We start from the raw sequence: 20,913 nt of genomic DNA, 5'->3' as shown, positions 1-20,913 counted from the left end.
CCTGGTACACAGAGGCTCCATAGCTAGTTAAATTAGTTCCTACAGCTCCTGAATATTTTTTGTTTTTGTTTTTTTGCTAATTTGAAGGAAGAGTAACAAACTGCATTAGGATCTTATTTCAGTATGGCTAGCTAATGGGAACAGGAGAAAGTAGATACTTGGGTGTACCGTCTCCACCTTTGAATCATCTGAAAACTACAGCCTGTTTATGCAAAGGAGCATACTAGAGGCTTTGAGTTGACAGAAATCTGTGCTGACTGTACAAGGCAGACATATTTAGCAGAAAACCATTAGTTTTCAAACAGGAAATTTCTACTTAGTTGGAGAATATTGCTTCCCGGGTGCAAACTCGAGATGTGAGTGTGAGGCTTTCTAAATGGCCGCAGGTCTGTCTGTCGTGCACTCACTCCTGTCCACACCGAAATGTGTAAGCTGTCACCAGGCGCTCCGAGTAAGCTGTCACCAGGCGCTCCGAGCGCCTCTGCCGGGATTGCGGCGACTCCGCCTTCGCAGCGTCCTTCGCCCTTGCCCCCAGCTGGTCTCCGATAACAAGAGCCTGGGGGTTGGAATTGCAGCTTGCCTTCTGGAAGCGGCAGTTGGAGCTGTGATCTGCTGGCCTGTGCGACTGATGGCGGCTGTGAAGCTCCTGGTGGTGGCGGGAAGTCCGTGAGAGCACCCGGCACCTGCTCACCGCCTTCCTCTCCGCCCCCACAGGATCGCTGTGTTCTCGGTGACCGTCCTGCACGACGAGAGGATTGTGATCGTGGCCGAACAGCGGCCGGACTCCACGGAGGAGGACAGCTTCCAGTGGATGAGCAGGGTGCTTCAGGTCGCCTTCCTTGCCCTCACAGCACTTCTCGGCCTCGTTTGCTCCTCCCTTGCGGGGCCGTGGCCTCCCCCGTCCCCCGACCGTGCCCACCCGGTGTTCCTTTTTCTTTCCCCTGCATGAGATCACAAGTCACACCGAGTGTCCAGGAAGCCAGTTAAACAGATTAAGGGTGGGTCAGGAGTTTGCCAAGCTAGTCCTACCGTTCACCGTGGGGGGTCAAAAGTAAGTTTTTTGTTACGATCTTGAGAACGTGTTTTCTTTTCTCCAAATTTCCCTTTTACTGTTTGTGGTCCAAGTCCTGTGTAAAATGATTCGGCTTGGTGAGCTTAGTAAGAGGCCCCTTTCTCCTAAACCTTGGCGTTCTTGCACTGAGAACACTGTTCGTAGCACACACACCACTGCGTGTGATAAACAGTACTTTGCACAATACAAATATCTGCCCAGTGTTTCTGTTTATGCTTCCCGTTATACCATGATTTCCTCTTTCTTGATTTTCTAGGCAATTGACAGCATCCATCAAGTCGGAGTTTACTGCCTGGCCTTGGTGCCCGCAAACACCCTCCCCAAAACCCCGCTCGGCGGGATCCATTTGTCGGAAACGAAGCAGCTCTTCCTAGAAGGCTCCCTTCACCCCTGCAATGTCCTGATGTGCCCCCACACCTGTGTCACGAACTTGCCTAAGCCTCGGCAGAAGCAGCCAGGTACGTCCGCCTCCTGGGCGGTCTGCAGGCTCTCAGCTCCGCTTCTGGGCTGGGCCCTGGTGGCGCCACGCTCAGGAGAGGCAGCGTGTGGCTGTCTGTGGCCCTGCCACACCTTCGTGCTCCTCACAGCCACAAGCTCCCGGGCGTAACTGCCCCTGGGAGAAGAGAGGCGCTTCTGCCCCGGAGTCCACTGGGGCCGGGCCTGCCCTCTCCACGGGACACCAAGCCCTGGGCCTGCGTGAGATGCTTGCAGGAAGCCTGAAACCCCGTAGGGTCACAGTCCCGTCATGTGCAGAATGAGAATAACAGATCCTTATGTGTTTCCTGTGGCAAACCCGGGAATCAGAGCAGGTAGCCGGTGGAAAGCACTGGGAAGGGCATGGAGAGCTCTGTAAACTCACTCGCAGCGTTAGCGAGTTGCGGACATTTGTCCAGGGCTTTGCAGATTGGGAATGTTATTCGTTCCCTGGTGTGACCCTCGTAGCTGCTGAATCACTCATGCTCTCTAGGGCTGCACACCCTTACCAGCCAAATACCCCGGGTCGAGAGGTAGAAACCCTTCTGCAGTGCATTGATGGAGGGTCCCAGGGCGGAGATTCAGACAGGCCTCAGAGAGACCAGACCCAAAGCTCAGCTGGCGCCATGGGATGCCATCTTGTAGTGCCCGGCACGGACTAGCCACCATCCTTGTGGGCATTAACTCATCTTACTCTCACGGACCCTGTGGAGTGGATGCACCTGTCTCCACTGTACACACGAGGAAGATAAGCCACAGAAACTCCTCCAGGGCCGCACTGCTAGAGTGGGGCAGAAACAGGCTCCAGGTGCAGGCAGCGGTGCCTGCACCCCAAACGCTGTTAGGCTGCCCGTCCTCAGCTTCCAGCGTGGCTCGGGTCTGGCTGCTACCGTCTTAAGAAGGACAGTGCTTCACGGCAGGTCAGCCTGGAGACCTCTGTGCTCGCGTCGGGCTCACACATGTGATCATGACGTGGGAAGACCCCGTCTGGGAGGCTCCAGTGAGAGTTCGCAGGCATGTGGACGCTGCCGGCTCCTCTCCAGCAAGAGGGCCTGGGGCTGAGACGGGAAGGGTGATCCTGGCTGGTCTACCACTCCGGCAGCTCATGCGTGCAGGGAAGAAGTGGTCGCCCCAGTCACAGAAGGGGGCGAGAACTCGGGTTTGGGTCTCTGGCCCTAAACACCTTGCTTCTGCTGTCGCCACTGCTCAGGGATGATGTGTGTGGTCGTCAGAGTGTTACTTGCAAGGCTGAGCACGTTGCTGCCTCCCGGAATAAGCTACTTCTCCTAAAGGACCTAGAAAGCCACTATGTTTGTACTTTCTAGGTGTACTAGACTTTCACTGATCACTGCCCTTTCGTTTCTAGCCTACTTCTGCCTTTAAATTTCTCTTTTGTATTGTAGATTCCACTAACGAATATTCCTATGCCATTTCCCTTTTCCTTGCACCATCATTTTATTCTGTCAGTCTCTGGTTTATGTGAGTGGCGTGGTGAAATTTGAAGTTCTGAGTGATGGAAGTATCCATTCCTTTTTTCTCTTGCTTCCTTTTTCTTTTGAGAGGGGGTGTCACTCTGTCGCCCAGGCTGAAGTGGCACAATCACAGCTCACCACAGCCTCGACCCCCTGGGCTCAGGTGATCCTCTTACCTCAGCCTCCTGAGTAGCGGGATTACAGGTGTGTGCCACAACACCCGGCTAATTTTTTTATTCTTTGTAGAGATGAGTTCTCTGTTGCCCAGGCTCGTCTCGAATTCCTGGACTAAAAGCAATCCTCTCGTCTCAGCCTCCTGGGGTGCTGGGATTACAGGCATGAGCCATCTGCCTGGCTAATTTTTAACTTTTTGGTAGAGTTGAGATCTTGCTATATTGCCTAGGCTGGTCTCAAATTTCTGGGCTCACACGATACTCCCATCTTGGCCTCCCAAAGAGCTGAGATTACAGGTGTGAGCCGCCATGCCCAGCCAGTATCCATTTCTTTAGACTCCATGGGTGGGCTGCCTTCTGTGAGTGACCCCCTAACAAGCACAAAGCACTGCCCTTCAGTAGCCTTCAGAAAAGGGTGGGGAATAGCCTCTTTTGTTGCCTAATATCTCAGGACATAATTAGTGTTACAAAGGAGAGGACAAAGCTGCTCTACCCAGACATACTTGGTTCTGTAGTGTTAGGACTTACATCCTTAGTGTAAAATCAAGTGACAGGATCCGCCCAGTCCTCTCCTCGAGTCGATTCATTTCCAGGAACTCTCAGCCTAGTGACCTCAGTCGCCGGTGGTCCCAGGCGGGAATCCTGGTGGTTCAGTAGTTTGAGAAGGCAGAGTTCCAGACAGATATTTATGGTAGGGAGAATCTTTTGTAAGTATGTAATGATTCCATAACTATAGGGCCAGTTCACCGGCCAAACGCCAAGAAACCCATTAACTAGGAAAACTGAGCCAAGATAAGCTAAGACCCTCACATTAAAGTCAAGGCACCTAAAGAAAGCCTGCTTCATTTGGGCTTGAGGTGGGCGGGACAGCCCAAGAGAACTGAAACATTTTTACTCCAATATTGCAGCTAAGTAAACGAAGCTTCATGTGATTGATAACTTTAAGAGAGAAGATCATTAAGATATATATGTGTGTGTGTGTGTGTTCCATCTGTTTTTGTTAAGTTGAAAGGTTATATAATTCTGTGTCTTCAAAAAACTTTTTTTTTGAGTTGGAGTCTTATTCCATTACCCAGGCTGGAGTGCTGTGGCACGCTCATGGCCACCCCAGCATCGACCTGCTGGGCCCTGGCGATCCTTCCACCTCAGCCTTCCAAGTAGCCGAAACTACAGGCATGTGCTACCACGCCTGGCTAATTTCTGATTTTTTTGTAGAGACGAGGTCTCGCCAAGTTGTCTGGGCTGGTCTCGAACCCACGGTTTCCGGCATTCCACTTGCCCTGGCCTCCCAAAGGGCTAGGATGAAGGCTGAGCCACCGAGCCTAGCCTCAAAAAACATTTTAAATAAATATTACCCCTGAGTTTTCCATAGACTTCCTCAACTCTGTTGATGGCCTGAAATGTACTTTACAGCAATAGTCCTCAACCTTTTTGGCATCGGGGATTAGTTTCATGGAAGACAAACTTCTTGCCGACGCGTGGGAAGGCAGGGTGTGCAGTCAGAAGTCAAACCTCACTGCTGCTGTTCATCTGCATTTGCAGCCACTCCCCTGCACTGGCCTCAGTCACCACCGCAGCTCGGCCTCATCAGACTTTCTCAAGGAGATCCCCCACGGGTGCAGGTCACAGGAGGGTTCGTGCTCCTAGGAGAGTCTAATGCCCCCACTGATCTGGCAGGAAGCGGAGCTCAGGGGGGCACGCGAGTGATGGGAGCGGCTGTGACTGCAGAGGAAGCTTCGTTTGCTTCCCCACCTGCCGCTCACCTCCTGCTGTGCAGCCTGCTCCCAGTCTGTGGCCCCGGGGGGCTGGAAACCCTGCCTTAGCAGACATTGCCCGGAGGCCTCCGCTTCTACACGTGCAAGGAGGGAGTTGGAGCCGGTGGTTTCTAAGGCCCCTTTAGAACAAAGATTTTAAGTGACTCTGAACAAGTACCTGGTATCAGCAGCCAAAGCAAGCATTTGTTGAAACCATTTGAGTGTGAGGATGTTCTTAGATGCTAGAAGCAGAGCCCCTAAACTTTAGGTTGGCTGTAAACAGAGTTGCCTTTTTCATTGGATGAATTTCTGTTTACTCAGTTAGCAAATGTGCACTGTGGGATTATCATAATTGATCATGAAAGTGCTAAGAGACCTTTAACTCAACAGTTGAGCGAGCAGCGTTACAGAAATATTTTTTAAAAATGGGCACAACTCCATAGCTTCAAGATTCCCTGGGAATATTTATCAGGATGGCTAGAGGAGGCAGGGAGAGGGGTAACCCCCAGCGAGCCCCAGCTCCTGGGTGGAAGGACTTGCCCTTCCTTCTTGCCACCCTCTTTGAGGTGAAACTTCTCTCTCCTGCATGAATCGTCAAGCAAGGTGGGACTTTGCTAGTACTAGAGATAAGATTGCTGACTTGCAGATACGTAAGTCTACAAGTGGGAGCAGGAAGAGAATGAACCTGAGCTTCAGATGCACGTCTTAGGGGGCGTCTCCACGCCGTTACCGAGTGGTGAGGCCATGACTTGCCATGGGAGCTCTGTGCCCCCGCCTCACTTCAGCAGGGAGAGGCTGTCAGCTATTTGGTAAGAGCAGACTGCGTGAGTAAGGTGCCACTAGAAGGCCTCCTGTCTCCTGGCAATAGTTGAGGACAATGAGTCTGTAAGTCTGTGGGGAAAGCTCTTCAAGGTTTCAAACTCGCATTTCAGTATGCAGGCAGAATAATCCCTGGCAAGGGAAGACGTGGCTCAGTGACCAAGGAGCACCAGACGAGGCCCTTTTATACTTTATGAAGAACTAAGAAAATAAATTTAGTCTACTCACAACTACCACGTGAAAATTCTCAAACGATTTAGCTGAGTACTTAAGGCATATTCTTACAATTACGCAGAATCCAGCATCGAGGCTCCTACAAATTGCCCAAAGCAAGACACACCAGCAGGCAGGAGCCCAGAAATCTGTTCATAGGCTGTTCCCCTCTAAATTTCAATTCTGTTTGAAGCATCCTGCCTTCTCCTGCAGAGCTGTGATAAGAAGACTACTCTATGGCAGACCAAATTTGATATGGACAGCAGCATAGCTTTGGAGAGGAATGGGTGTTCGTGTTCTCACTTGGGTGGTCAACTAGAGGACGTCAGATCCCAAGTGACCATTAGCATGGTTGTCCTGGCAGCTGGCCCATCAAACGCCTGTTCTATGCCACGTCACTTCTCAACCTGCGTCTTAGAAACCTTTGTCTTTTTTTGACGTGTCACAGGACCGGTTTGCTTGACTACAGGTACACAGCTCTTTGTGCGATGCAGCTATGCCCTGATTGACAAACATGTCACTTGACCGTCATCAAAAGTTTAATGAGACTTTGACTTAACAGTGGCCTTCAGCTCTTGCTTTATCAAACCAAAGATTAAATGCAAATTGATAGGATCGGTTTTTTTTGCGCTGGAACTCTTTTGGTGTTTTCTCCCTCTCCTCCTCCCCTCCATCTCTTCCTTCCCCTCCTGCCTCCTCCTCCTCCTCCTCCTTCCCCCCCTCCCACACACACCCATGCTCCCTCACATGTGCATGTGACAGGACACTGTCGTAGAACTCCTAACCTTTTCTATTAAATGTGTATATCTTGGTTTATATGTGTTTAATGAAAACGTGAATGACGGTGTTTTGAGAAACTTTCAAGGATATCTAGGGTTTCCAGCAGTCAGAAATTTTGAGAGATTTTGCAGTTCTTTACAAAACCACTTTCGTTCCTGTAAAGAAAAGCTGTTGGAAAAGTGTATCTGCTTTTCTCTTTCAAAACATCGTCAACTGAGGAGAGAGCACCGGCAGTCGAGTCAGATCCAGTGAAGTAAAACGTAGCCTTTTCGTGTCCCGTCTCGTCTCAGTGCTGCTCTCTAAATCTATCCCAAGGGATCTTTATTAAAAATGTGCAGCGTCTTTTTGTTGATAGTCAACTCTCATGTAATAACACCAGAGAATAAGAACGGACACAATCTTGTGTTTAAATTTCGTAATTGCCTCCTGGATTATTTTAGGGGAGCTTTGTGGATGATGAAAGCATCGCTTCTGTAGAGCCCCTAATTTAAAGCTTGCTTATGTCTGCCATCATAATCTCTTTAGTGATTTCTTTGAAATCCTGTTCTAATAAGGTTTATTCAAAGCAAGGTCTTTCAGAGGGTTTTTCCCAGAGTAAAGTCTCTACCAAGGTGGGAAGTTATGTTTTGAGGAATTTCACTTTTGTTTCTATATATATATATATGTGTGTGTGTGTGTATATATATATATGTATATGCCTCTGTTTCTTTCCAGAAATCGGCCCCGCCTCTGTGATGGTGGGGAACCTGGTCTCTGGGAAGAGAATTGCCCAAGCTAGTGGAAGAGACCTGGGTCAGATCGAAGACAATGACCAGGCCCGGAAGGTAGGAACCCAGGTCAGCCCTCTTGTTGTGTCTTCTCTGTTCAGAGAGTTGAGTTGAAGCTGAATCACAGAGAACTGTACCCTGTCTTTCCCACTTTGCCAGTTTGATGTCTACCACTGACTCTGTGCATCTTTGGTGATCTTACCATCCACCGCTTCTCTCCTTCAAGAGATGTCATATAATTTTATAAGGAAAATATGTCTGTTAGAGGGTACACTGCTCTAGAAGATTTCACAGTGGCGCGGAAATGTATACGTGATGTCATGTCCCACGACTCACAGGAGTGAAGCAAATGTTTGGGGATCTCGGTCCCCTCTTGTGTTCCCAAAACTGCTTGTTTCCAATCTCGACCAGTTTGGCTTCAAAGCCCACGCTGCCTCCCAGCAGCCTTCCCGTGTGGCTTCCATCTTTTGGTCTTGGAAAATCAGGCTTAGGAGCTAGACCTCCCCACGGCAGCATTAGGAGGGGTGGGAGAAATTCTTGAACCCCTTCCACCACAGACATCTCACAGTGTGTCATGTGTGTCTACGAGTACCCATTAGAGCCAGTCAACCTTGAGAACTTGTAAGGTTCACTGAGAGGCCCCACTTCCCAAAGCCAAAAGGTCACCCTTCTGTGTGGGCCACCAGAAACGTGACAAAACCGACCATGCGAAATATTGCCAATGTGGTAATAACCTGTAGTAATATGTTAATGGAAGGCACCCGATCACCATGTCCCCCCTCCCCATCGTGCATTTCATTCTAGTAATGAAATGGATGGAGGGCTCCCCGTGGACGCTTCCTGTATCCTGATGTGAAATAGGCTGTCCTTTTAGCTGTGAGCTGAATCAAGGCGACACGTGTGGTTTGTGTAATGTGCAATGCAGCTTAATGACGTGAGGATATTGCCGTGCTGAAAACCTGAATTTGAGCCCATCTTGTCAAACTGAATAGATCTGATTCTCTCACTGTAACCCAGAGATCACACGTGCATCTTCTGGAAACCCCAGGACCAGAGATGTTTGGTATCAGTTGCTCCTGCCTATAAGGGAAAAATGGTTCTCCCCTCCCCGGGCAGACTTTCAGAAAACGTCCCACCAGGGGTGCAGCACCGCCCTTTGATTTGTGGATCTAAATCAGGTACAGGGATTTAGTCACGCAGGATAAAAGCTACAAGCACCTGCTTACTGTATGTCGGTCAGGGATTTTTCTAAAAGTGAACGTTCTCATTTCCATGTGGAGAGGCACACTGTTTTAAAACATCCGGAAGCACTCAGACAGACTGTATCAATTTAAACGTTGAGGTGGCCCCAGCCCGGATGACAGTGGCCTGAACCTGGCCCCTGCTCTCTTCCAGTTCCTGTTCCTCTCGGAGGTCTTGCAGTGGAGAGCCCAGACCACGCCGGACCACGTCCTCTACACGCTGCTCAACTGTCGGGTGAGGCACGGTGCTCGCGTTTCCCGGATGCTCTTGCGCGGGTCTGAGCAGGCTCCTGGGAAGCCCTTGCGCTTCCTCGTGACGCTTCTGCCTCGAGCCTTTCACCTCACTCTCCCTTCATTCCGCGTGTGCTCTTTTGACTAAGGGGAGTTTTTAACTTAAGGGTGGCTTTTAAACGTAGCAGTCTGTGATTCTGTGCGTCTATTTATGTACGTGCATATTTTAGCAACACTGCAATATTTCCCGAAAAAGTTAGTGATTCATGAGATATTTGTGTTTTTATTTTGATTGCTAAGCTCGTTTTTTTATAAGTTAGAAATGAGGTATTTATTAAATAGGAATGAAAATCATTTCTACTTTGTAAGTATACTTAAAGTTCCTGTCTACACTTCACATTCGAAAACCAAACTCATCGAGTATTGTTCCATGATAGTACTTCAGAGTAAGGCCTTAAATTAACAATAAAAATTAAATACAAACATCTTAATATGACTGCAACTTTTCTTTTTGCCTTGGAAATGAAGCTCAAAGATGAGATTAAAATTGTAGGTCTTCTTGACAGGTGTGGACACTTGCAGCTCTTTAAAAACTCAGGGCTGTTTAGAATTGCTAAGTGTCAAAACCCGAGTCTGCGAAGATACTCCCTGCCATTTGAGGCGGTTGGTTAAAGAGAAAAGGAAATGCCGGCAGCATCACGGGCTTGTCCCTGGCTCTCCTGTTTGTGCTCTCGGTCATCAGACCACTCTTGGCACGTGATTCAGCTCCCGGGGGTGGCCTCTCAACCCTCCGCTGCCATGGAGGGTCTTGTTGCCTTGACGTCGTGTGTGCCGAGTGGATCCCGTGGCCGGTTGCTCACGGCGTCTGCTTGAGACTGTTTCCCAGGAAGAGCCTCTAAAAAGAGGAAAGCCGTATTCGCTGGGCCCCTGCCTTCCCACGCCGTCTGGTGAGCTTCAGCCCTGCGCGGACAACTCCAGCAGGAGCGTCCAGAGCTTTCGAAGATCTGGTTGCCGCAAGGCCTCGTGTCTGAAAGGCCTTCCTTCCGGTTCCGTCTCTTTCTCCACCGGGTCCTTCCTCAGACGGTGACGCAGATAAGACCTCCCTTTCTGAACACGTGTCCAACCCTCCTTCCTCAGTTTCTGTGGCGCACTCCTGGCTTTCCTCTGATCCCTTCGTGTCTTTCTCGTCCGCTCCATGGGGCGTCTCTCCTAGGAACTGCTTGTGACACTTTTTTTCTTTCTCTGTGTCTCTGTGGTCTCCCTTCTCTAGAGGCTTCTGGCGTCACCTCCAAAGTGACGACCTGAATCTGTGGGACTGACTCAAGCCTGCCTCCCACGCCCCAGATCCCTCAGCAAGAAGTACTTCCTCCCTTCCCTGATTTCCTCAGCATTGCAGAGGTGCTGACCCCCTCGTGAGCTGTCAGGCTGAGTCAGCTCTGAATCACTTAAGCCCGCCCCCGTCGTCGCCTGACACTCTGTCCCATGCTGTGGGTTGCATGTCTGTATCCAGTAACCTGGAGGTATTAATTAGTAGCTTAAAAAGTAGTAGACCCCCACATACACAAGGACTCAGAAATGTTTGAAGTATATACATTCATGGGCAGTGTGTGCCATCCACAGGAGGGACATAGAGGCATTCCAGCTGTGTCTGATCTGAGGGAAGATCCTTCAGATTGTTCGCTGGGTGTTGCCGCAGCTCTGCGTTCAGTCAGTCTGCCCTGTGGACACCCCCAGCCCTTGAGCCTCTGTGGTCACCTGCTGTAGCCAGACAGCGGATCTTCTGGGGAAATGTGTTGACTGAAGATGGTTCATGAGAAACAACAGCAAATAAGATGGGACAAGAGGTAGGGATCAAAGCCTTTAGTAGATTCAATTTAGGTGACTGTGCAGAGAGTGTGGTCTGAACATGCTTGTTCTCCTAGAGGTGGCCTGCTGTTTGCTGAGGCTTTCTGGGTGTGGAGGTAGCTACATCTGCGCTCTCCAGAGGGTCACAGCATGACTTTCATTATTTTCCTAAAAGGGTCAGATCAAGCATCTTTGTTCACCTGTCTGCTCTGCTACCACATATGCACACTCACAGAAACGCTCTGCCCGGGCCAGGTGGACAGCATCACCCCCTGGTGGTTATATGTCCCTGTCAGCCAGCTTTCTTGGTCAGCCTGCCCATCAGAAAATCAGTGCGCACCATGCACATGATTATGTGCTTTCTAAAATAATACTTGAGAAGGCAAAAATAAGCAGGCGAAGTTCACCCCAATAATGAATCACTCAGCACATCCCAAGTGTCCTCCTTCGGCGTGTGCTCTGGCCGCCGGTCCTGGCCTCGGTGGCCACATGGTGCATGCATCCATCAAGGACAGCGTGCTTCCTCTGGTTATGGATTGGGCCCCCTCTGTCTCCTGTGTCATGGAGCCAACTCTTTCGACATTTTTTTCACTTGTGGTAGCTTCACCAGGATTTTAAAATATAATCTAATTTGGCTTTTTCTTCTTCCTCAATATTTTTCCAGTGGTGATTTGATTTAACGTAAAACTTTAAAATGGTTCCAAAGGTGCAGTCCTTGACACTGAACTGTGTTTTCTGTAGATGAGGTGTGGCTGGTGGGTTTCTCTGCATCACCATTCTGTCCTGAACCCTCCCCAGACTCCTGTTAGGAAAATCAGCCCTAATTTCCCTGGTGAAACCTTCTTCGCAGTTAGCGGGTTTCAGCAGGGAAACCCGTTTTCGCCATAAATGTCGGTAAGGACACCAGAGAATGATGACCATTACTGAGAAGACACGGCTGTTGATCTTGGTCCCCTCACCCAGGACGTTTCATGTCTGTCTCGATACCTTGCATGTGGGACGATTAAACGTGTAACTGGAAACTGGGCGTTCTCTCGAGGTCGAAGGTTGCCGTAAGACTCCCAAGGGTGGCCTGGAACCCACCGTGTCTGGGGACCTGTCTCCTGGTGTGGGGCTGCTGTGTGGTGAGGTCACATCCCGTTCGGCCTTGCGGGCTGTGGGAAGAAGCAGAGAAGGAAAAACAGAGCCCCTGCGCGAGCGTGGGCGCTCAGGCCTGCCAGCCCACTCTGGGAGTCACTTCTCTGAGGGCCGACGCGAGCAAAGCAGGCACAACTCGCGGCCCCCACTTGTCGCTGCCAGATCACCGAGCGCGCTGAGTGGGGTCCGGCATTCGGCTGACTCGTCCTTGGCAGGCAGAAAGTCGCCCATCCGGTGGCCACCAGGGGCACAGCCCACCCCAGCTGGGAAGGAGAAACTGCGTATGCCAGCCGTACCGAGAAGCGACCTGCCTCTTTCTAGCACAGCGCCTTCTCCAGGGACTCTGCGGGATGGCTTTCATTGATGGATTAATTCATATCTTCATCGAGTCAAGGTCTCACTCTGCTACCCAGGAGTGCAGTGGTGCAACTGATGACAGCGCTCCGCAACCATGAGTGCCAGGGCGCAAGCAGCCCTCCTGTCTCAGCCTCCCGAGTCTCCGGGACAACAGGCGCTACCACCAGGCCCAGCTCTGATTAATTTCGAGCCACCCTGCTTGCCGACCTCAGAACCTAAAGCCCGAGAAGGACGTGTTCCCCTGGGCCGTCATCATGGAGCATGACTAGGGGCTTTGCTACTTGTCTTTGTGTTAGCCCCCCAAAGTGGCAACGGGTCTTGAGAAAACTGTGTCTTAGAAGGTTGCCAAAGATAAAGAACAGTGCAAATCAAATTTCATGCTTAGTAGTTACGGGCCGGCGGGGATTTTTGTGAACCAGGATCCAAGCATATTTTCAAACACACCCTTGGCTGCTGGTTGTGCACCATCCAAGCCTGCCAAGCCTGCCAAGCCTCAGGACCCCAGAAAGCGGGCAAGTCATGGGCTTGGTCATCTGACAGAAACACCGGTAACTGATAGGGGATCATCTCCCGCTCTCCAGAAGGTGGGGCGATCCAGTGCCAGAAGCTGAACGGACCAGGCTGAGAACACGCTGTTCAGGCAGGCCTGACGTGACGGTGGGCCGCAGGATGTCGGGGGAATGCCGCACAGCAGGAAGGCCCCTCGGTGGGAGCAGAAAGTGAACGGTTCTGCCGGGGCTCTCCTGGAGCCGTGTGCTGTCCCGCGGCGTTGGGCGGTATGCTGGTTTCCAGCATGGAGGGTGGACGTGGGGACGGAGCATGGAGGCAGTCCCCTGTCTCACCCTCGGCTGCGCGGAGTGTCTTTGTCCCCTGTTCACTTTGAAGAGACCAGAGGCGACGTGTGTGTTTTGGCATGTGTAAATGCTCTGAGGAAATCTCATCTCAAAGGCCCCAGAATCTCACTTCTTGGCTAGATTTCCTAGACTTCAGTCTCATGTATCTTTTTGTCTTTACTCTGTCTCTGCCACACTCTGCTCTCTGGCGCTTCTACTTGGTATGTCTAGTTCTGTCTTCTTCTTTCGTAGCCTTCCTCGCAGGGAAAAGGTGTGTGATGAGGGGGATGAGTTCAGAGGAGTGTAAGCCGACCCTCCCCTCCATGGAGGAGACCAGCTGCGGTGGAGGAAGGTTCTGCAGGCCAACTTGGCAGCTAGCCCTCTGGGCGTCTCACGCCCACCCCCAGCCTGCAGATCGTCTGTGTTCAGTCCCTGGTGGCCTCTCGGGTAGCCCAGCGCCTTTCCTGCCCCCCCCGCCCCCCGCCCGCTCAAGCGCTCTTCTTCATGGTGCCCAGCTTCCATGAAAAGTGCTTGGCCCAGACTGTTCACGATGCCTTTTCAGCTCTGGGGGCTTCCTGACCCATCATCTGGGGCCACAGTTGCCACCTGCTTGAGGGAAGTTCCTTCACCCTGTTCACCGCTTTAAAGTAGACTCTTGTTTTGAAGAGGAGCTGTCGACAGTGATCTCTTTCCATCTGAAAGGGATGCACGTGAATCATACTTGTAAAATATATCCTCAGGAGGAAATGCTTTGGTTAGTTGTAATTTATTGTTCTTTCATATTTTTCTTTACAGTTTAAACAGTGACTCTCACACTGTTTTTATATTTCTTAGTACACGTCTTGCAAGTGATCTTCCCTAGCAACCCTTTTTAAGGAGCTGTTTAGTCCAAATGTGTTTTCTGTTTGTTTCCACATAATTAAAAGTCTACATGAAAATGCATTTGAAATTCTTTTTTCTTTAGGTTTTTCTTTCTTGCTACTTTTTAAAAATTTTATTTTGTTCTTTGCTTTTGATGTTGTCTTTCTAGAAAAACACTTGTAGTTACTCTTATTTATCAATGTGTGAGTCTTGAAGGCTTACTGGTAACTCTCACTGGTTCTATTTTCTTACATTGTGGCCTCCCTGTAAGGGAAAATGTGTGTGATGAGGAGGTTGAATTGGCAATAACACCAGTCCCAACATTACTGAGTTTTTGTGGTTGTTTAAGTTCAGCTATTTTTTAGTTCAGGTAATTATTTCTTTTAGATATTTCTTGTTGACTCAAATATGTCTAGATGCCCCTCTGGTCTGTACTATTTACCTAGTTGGAAGGAGATGGGGTTGACATCCAGTGGATACAGGGTTTGGGGAGAATGGTGAAAACATTCTAAAACTGACTGCTGTGTAGGTTGTATAACTCTGACTGTTCTAAATGACACATTTTAAATAAATGAGTTGTATGACTTAAGAGCTTTTTCTGTAAACTGCTGTGCTGAAAGAATTTTACTTGCCCACCATTCCTGTGACCCTCAGGGTACGATCGCAAACTCGCTGACATGCGTGCAGCTTCACAAGCGTGCCGAGAAGATAGCCGTGATGCTGATGGAGAGAGGCCACCTGCAGGACGGGGACCACGTGGCTTTGGTCTACCCACCAGGTACAGAAGCAGAGTTGGCTTTGACCGCAGATGGCGAGGCCAGCACCTGCATGAGCTGAGCGGGGCTGTTGGGTTTGAACAGAGCTGTGGCTCTGGACGCTTGCCGCATTTCCGACTGGATTCTAACGGGGCTCCTTTGCGTCTGGTTCATTCACAGGAATGAGTTACGCATTGGGCTCCTTTTAGAGGCTTGCATAAAGTGGCATTTTCAAAGACATTTGCATCTAAATTGTTCTGTTTGAAATCTGAAGGCGCTTACATCATCAGTAGTAGTTACATCTTCACTAAATTTGTCATTTAAAAGTTGAGTAATTCCTTAGAGAAACGACACAGAAACTTCTGGGCTGCTTTGGCATCTCATGCCTAAAAGAACAGGCCCGGTGAAAGTGGCCACCAGAGCTTTCCAAAGCCCACAGGGAGGAAGGAGTCTGCCACAGAAAGAGTCAGTTACTCCCTCACACACCTTTCCCTGACAGGCATCTGCTGACTGGACCAAGCAGTGTGATTCGCTTCCGGTAAGAAGGTTTGTTTTTCCCCTTGTGCAGGAATAGACCTGATCGCAGCATTCTATGGTTGCCTGTATGCAGGCTGTGTGCCAATAACCGTCCGTCCTCCGCACCCACAGAACATCGCGACAACCCTGCCCACCGTCAAGATGATTGTGGAGGTAACAGAGACTGGTGGTGTCTGGGTATGTCACCTGCCCTGCATCTGAGTGCAGAGCTGTGGCTTTCAGGGCCTGAACTTGCCTAGGATAGGTGCTGGCTGGAGGAGCATGTGTGTGTCTGGAGTCAAAGCAGTAGAACAGGAAAGTCTTCTGCCCTCAGGGAGCTGACGATTGGGTTCCAGAAGCAGGCTTTAAATGTACACATGGAAGCAGGGGCTCCAGGGTAGCAGTTGCTGCGGTGTTTTGAAATCAAAAGAGCCCTGGAGAAAACAGTTCCCTAGAGAGGGCCTTTCTACCATTCCCAAGGCTTCCCACCACACCCACTGAGCCAGCCAACCACACAGAGAAGCAGTAACTTTTTAAGTTCTATCCTCAAGGTTTAGAAGTTTCAGTTCCCTTTTGAAAGTCTAGATTTGTTGACACACCCGGGAAAGTGTAAGAAGAGGGGGAGACGTTTTTCCCCCTTGGAAGGAAAAACACAAGGAACAACACAGTTTGAGGACAGAGAATGCCGTTGTCCTTCCCACACATGGATCCCTTTTGTGGCCGTGTTGGAGAACTCCCGCGGTGGCCAGTCCCGTTAGAAAATACTCATGACTTGTCTGGGTTTGGGTGACATTTCCAGTAGAACAGAGCTGGCGGTGAGAGCAGTTAGTTTCAATGCTCTCCTCTGTGTGATCGCGGCACTGTGGAGCCACTCAGGAGTGCCCTGAGGCCCCCGGGCTTTGCTTCCGGCTTCCGCCATTGGGTTTCCAGCTCCTCTATCTCAGTAGCCGCGAGGAGGAAAGCAGAAGCCTTGGCGATCCCATCTGCCCCTGCCAGAGCCCTGTGGCTTCATCTGCACAGTGTCCATGGGCACATGTGGAAGGAGGGAGGGTCAGTGAACGGCCCATCTGTGGTCCACCCTCCCTCACTCGCCCTTTGTCCTCTGATGCCAGGTGAGTCGCTCCGCCTGTCTGATGACCACGCAGCTGATCTGCAAGTTGTTGCGGTCCAGGGAGGCAGCGGCAGCTGTCGATGTCAGGACGTGGCCCCTCATGCTGGACACAGGTGGATGCTCAAACTGGCCGAATGGGTTTGTTTGCTTCCGTGGCTCTGAGTTGGGGTGCGGATGCCAATAGCTTTGTCTTGCTCTCCAGATGACTTGCCAAAGAAGCGGCCCGCCCAGATCTGCAAACCGTCCATTCCAGACACCCTAGCGTATCTCGATTTCAGTGTGTCCACAACTGGGATGCTAGCTGGCGTAAAGGTGAGCGTGGGGGCTGCCTACGTGCTGGAGCAACAGGTGTGTGCTGACGTTTGCAGTAGAAGGACCCCCCACACCCAGTTCTGTCATCCCTCGCTGGAGTGATGGATGAGTGGGGAGACAGGTGTTGGCTGGATTTCCCTGATTGCTCCAAGGTGCTTGCTGATCCCTTTGCAGTGGATCTCTGGGCGCCCTGCTACTTCAGGTTAACCTATGAGGTGTCTTTAAACTGGCACGTCGTGCAGTTTTCTGTGCTGCTTTGCTTCTTGTTTCTCTTGGATTTGTTTGGCTAGAAAGCCTCTGTGGAAAGCTGGTGTTGTGACACTAGTTTTGTGGTATTGCAGAATAATTCACATTCCCTGCTAACCATAGTGCAACTATAACTGGGACTGGGGAAGAAGACAAGCAGAGCTCTTCGCCGTCGCTTCCTCGATGGTAGTGGACTGAACATGGGCTGCAGTCTCGCCTCAGGGCCCTATAGGAAAGGGCATCAGACCCTGTGTCGGAAGGCCTGGGTTCTAATTCCAGCTCTGGCTTATGTGACCTGCAGCAAGTATTTTGGCTTCTCTGAACCTACGTTTCCCAATCACCAAGACGAGGCGATCTGTCCAGCATGTCTTACTGGCCACCCAGTGCACTGCGGGTACTGTGTCCAGCTCTGGGGATGCCCCAGGAAAAAGCCTGGTCTCCATCTGCAGAGGTGGGAATGAACTGTGACAGCTCCACATACAGTTCAAGCTGGGTCACATGAGGACCCCTTCATGTGTAACCTGCTGTTCAAATGCAAGATGTCATCATTTAAATTGCTGCAGTGATTCGGTCTCGGAGGACCAGGAGTTTTGAGTGAAGTTTACTGATTGAAAATGCGGACACCCGTGAGAACATTAGCAGCTGTGCACCCCAATGCACCATAGCTCGGGCTTGGCTGCAGTTGTCCCTGGTCCTGAAAATGTCTTTTGGTCATTTTCACTTAACGTAGCCTTATTGGTGTACATGTCCATGGGTATCAAGTTCCACGCATCTAATGCAGCCTGTTGCCAGATGTCTTTGGGTGTCAGGTCCCACGTACCCTATGTAGCCTGCTGTCTTTGAGCATCAGGTCCCATGTATCTAACGTGGCCTGCTGTCTTGAAGATGTCTTTGGATGTCAGGTGCCATGTATCTAATGCATCTCATGTGGACTTGTTCTCTGGGAGATGTCTTGAAGTATCAGGTCCCATGTATTTAATGCAGGCTTGTTTCTTGCGACATCTCTAGGGATGAGGTCCCATGTATTTTGATGCGCCTTGTATCTTGCAGATGTCTCACGCAGCCACCAGTGCCTTTTGCCGTTCCATTAAGCTGCAGTGTGAACTTTACCCGTCTAGAGAAGTGGCCATCTGCCTGGACCCTTACTGTGGACTGGGATTTGTCCTCTGGTGCCTCTGCAGGTGAGATTCCTTTTTATATCTTTAAGGTCAAGGGGGAACCCTACACCCTTGTCTCTACACCTGTGGCCCAGCCAGCAATCCTGAGCAGTGCCCTTCCCTCCCCTGGGGCTGCAGAGTGGCCGAGCCCTGTTCCTGCACCTCTCCTGGTACACTCGGCTCCCAGGACAGAGTGGCACGTGAGGTGTCTTCCACATCCTGTGGCACCTCAGCGACATTGTGGGGAAGCTTACAGCGCCAGTAGCCATTAAGGATGCTCTGAATGCTGTCTGTTGCAGGCCTTTATTTCTCCCAGGTGGAAGACTCCCAGGCTTAGGCTTGGTTTTTAGACGCCTTTGAAACCTGGCTAGCAGACGTGGCCTGGATTTTCATCGGTCCAGTAGGCGTTTTAGGGTCTCACTTCTTTCACTTCTCGGCCGCTGTTACTTGGGAGGGCCTGGGGTGTGGGACAAGTTCCATGAGGGCTGAGCATGTCCCATGGACTGCAGCACTCTCCCGCAGCCGACTGGGGCCCGGCGTCGGAAATACTCAGCAGGCATTTGTAGCTGAACGCTGTCAGATAAGCAGATGGTGGTTTCTTGGAATTTTGTTTCGTTATCTGGTTATCCATCCGTCCGTCCATTCGTCCATCCACCCCTGTCGCCCAGGTTGGAGTGCCGTGGCGCGATCACAACTCGCTGCAACCTCGACCTCCTGAACTCAGGCAGTCCTTCTGCCTCAGCCTCCCGAATGGCTGAGACTAGAGGCCCACGCCATCATGCCCACCTAATGCTTTTATGTCTTTTGTAGAGACGAGGTTTTGCTATGCTGCCCAGGTTGGTCTTGAACTCCTGGGCTCAAGTGATCCTCCTGCCTTGGCCTTCCAAAGTGCTGAGACTACAGGTGTGAGCCACTGGGTCTGGCCCAAATTTTTTATGATTGTGTATATATGTGTGTTGTAGAAATTTTAGAAAATATAAGATAATACAAAGAAGAAAATGAAGCCATCAATAGCCATACCCCCGGACAAACAGTAGACAAACCTCCTCTTGTGGTGTACGGTCTGTCAGGGCTTATTTTCTAATGTTGCATGCTGGTTTTCGCTAACATTTTCAAACATATATGAGTGTTTGAGGTGTGCTATAATAAATACCAGCGACCGTCATCCAGCTCTGTGTGTCAACATTTTAGCAACTTTATCTGCTTTTTTAAAAAATGGGGAATTCTAAAGCTAACACAGACATCATGTAACTTTACTTATAAATTTAGAGGCATATAATTTTACAAATAAACATACATTAATGTTATAAAACTGAGATGTTCGGTATGAAATTTATTTTTTCTCAATAGACTATATTGGGTTTTTTCTCATGTCTTTAAACATTCTTCTAGAACAATTATTTTTAATGTATTCATAATATTTGGTAGTAATACATTGGATTAAAATCTAATCCCATAGTTTTGGAAAACACTGATATTCTAGTTAGGACAATTAAGCAAATTGAATTAAATAAACGAAATATTTTATGGTTTGTTCCTCCATCCCAAATGCTGATCGTATTGTGTTTTTTCCCCTTGGGAAGTATCTCCGAACATGTCATTGCAGCAGTTGGGCCCAAATGACCTTAGATATCTGTCCAGCTGAGCAGGAGGGCAGGGTCTGTCCTGAACAACTACTGCCCTTACAGGATGACTGTATTTCATTTGGCAGAGTATACCAGTGAGAACAAAGCCAGCAGTTGGAGGACTTATAGAACTCATGGCTTCAAGTGATCCTCCTGCCTTGGCCTCCTAAAGCACTAGGATTGCAGGCATGAGCCACCGTACCTGGCTGGTTTTCTGATTTTGATGGCTTAATTGGTTTGGGGAGGAAAATATACTTGCTTCTTGGGAATATCCTCTGAAGTATTTGTGGATGGGGAATCAGGTCTGTGACTCACCATCAAACGATTTAAGGGGAGAAAGTCCTTTTTATTGTACTTGCAACTTTTCTGTAACTTTGTGATTGTTTGAAAGTTAAACAAAAATTAATACAAATAATTTTTATATACTTTTGTCCTAATGCTTCCTTCAATCATAAAGTGGAGACCAACAGAATTTAAAACCTTTATATGATGGAATTGTTTCTAAATATTTCTTACAACCATACAAGCTTTTTTTTTTTTTTTTGAGTTGGAGTCTCACTCTGTCGCCCAGACTGGAGTGCAGTGGCCGCTCCCGGCCACCGCAGCCTCGACCTGCTGGGCTCCGGTGATCCTTCCGCCTCAGCCTTCCGCCTCAGCCTTCCGAGTAGCCGGAATTACAGGCATGCGCTACCACGCCTGGCTGATTTTTTGATTTACTGTAGAGATGAGGTCTCGCTGCCCAGGCGGGTCTCGAACCCGCAGGCTCAGGCAATCCACTCACCTCAGCCTCCCAAAGGTGCGGGATTACAGGCTGAGCCACCGAGCCCGGCTTCCATACAAGTTTTTTAAAACCGTATCATCCGTGTTTATGGATTAGAAGATTCAATATTATTAAAATGGCAGTACTTCCCAAATTGTTGTATAGATTCAATGTGATCTCCACCAAAATCTCAGCAGGCTTTTTTTTTTCCCATTGAAAGCATGGTATAAAGGACCCATAATGGTGAAAACAATTTTGAATCAGAATTTAAAAATTGGAGAATTTAGACTTCCACTTTGTGATTTCATAAATTACGCTGATAACCAGAACAGTGTGGTACTGGCATAGAAGTAGACTAATATATATATTTGAAACAGAATTGAGAATTGGCTAATATGTATG

General features: G+C 49.6%; 1 protein-coding gene across 1 annotated transcript in view; it reads left to right on the top strand.

Moving 5' to 3' along the window:
- Positions 1 to 20,913, top strand: part of DIP2C (disco interacting protein 2 homolog C) — a 195,093-nt gene that overhangs the window by 130,414 nt on the left and 43,766 nt on the right. The window contains exons 22-30 of the mRNA XM_021707986.1: positions 715 to 829; positions 1,329 to 1,530; positions 7,472 to 7,593; positions 8,920 to 9,000; positions 14,684 to 14,807; positions 15,353 to 15,474; positions 16,413 to 16,524; positions 16,614 to 16,723; positions 18,020 to 18,150. Of these exons, the coding sequence (XP_021563661.1) occupies positions 715 to 829; positions 1,329 to 1,530; positions 7,472 to 7,593; positions 8,920 to 9,000; positions 14,684 to 14,807; positions 15,353 to 15,474; positions 16,413 to 16,524; positions 16,614 to 16,723; positions 18,020 to 18,150 (1,119 nt within the window). The remainder of the gene's footprint in view (positions 1 to 714; positions 830 to 1,328; positions 1,531 to 7,471; positions 7,594 to 8,919; positions 9,001 to 14,683; positions 14,808 to 15,352; positions 15,475 to 16,412; positions 16,525 to 16,613; positions 16,724 to 18,019; positions 18,151 to 20,913) is intronic.

Source organism: Carlito syrichta, unplaced genomic scaffold, assembly GCF_000164805.1.
Source record: "Carlito syrichta isolate Samal-C Ts95f unplaced genomic scaffold, Tarsius_syrichta-2.0.1 Scaffold130363, whole genome shotgun sequence".
NCBI classification, from domain to species: Eukaryota; Metazoa; Chordata; class Mammalia; order Primates; family Tarsiidae; genus Carlito; species Carlito syrichta.
Note: the sequence above shows the minus strand (reverse complement) of the source record. Positions and strands in the feature narration are given on the sequence as shown.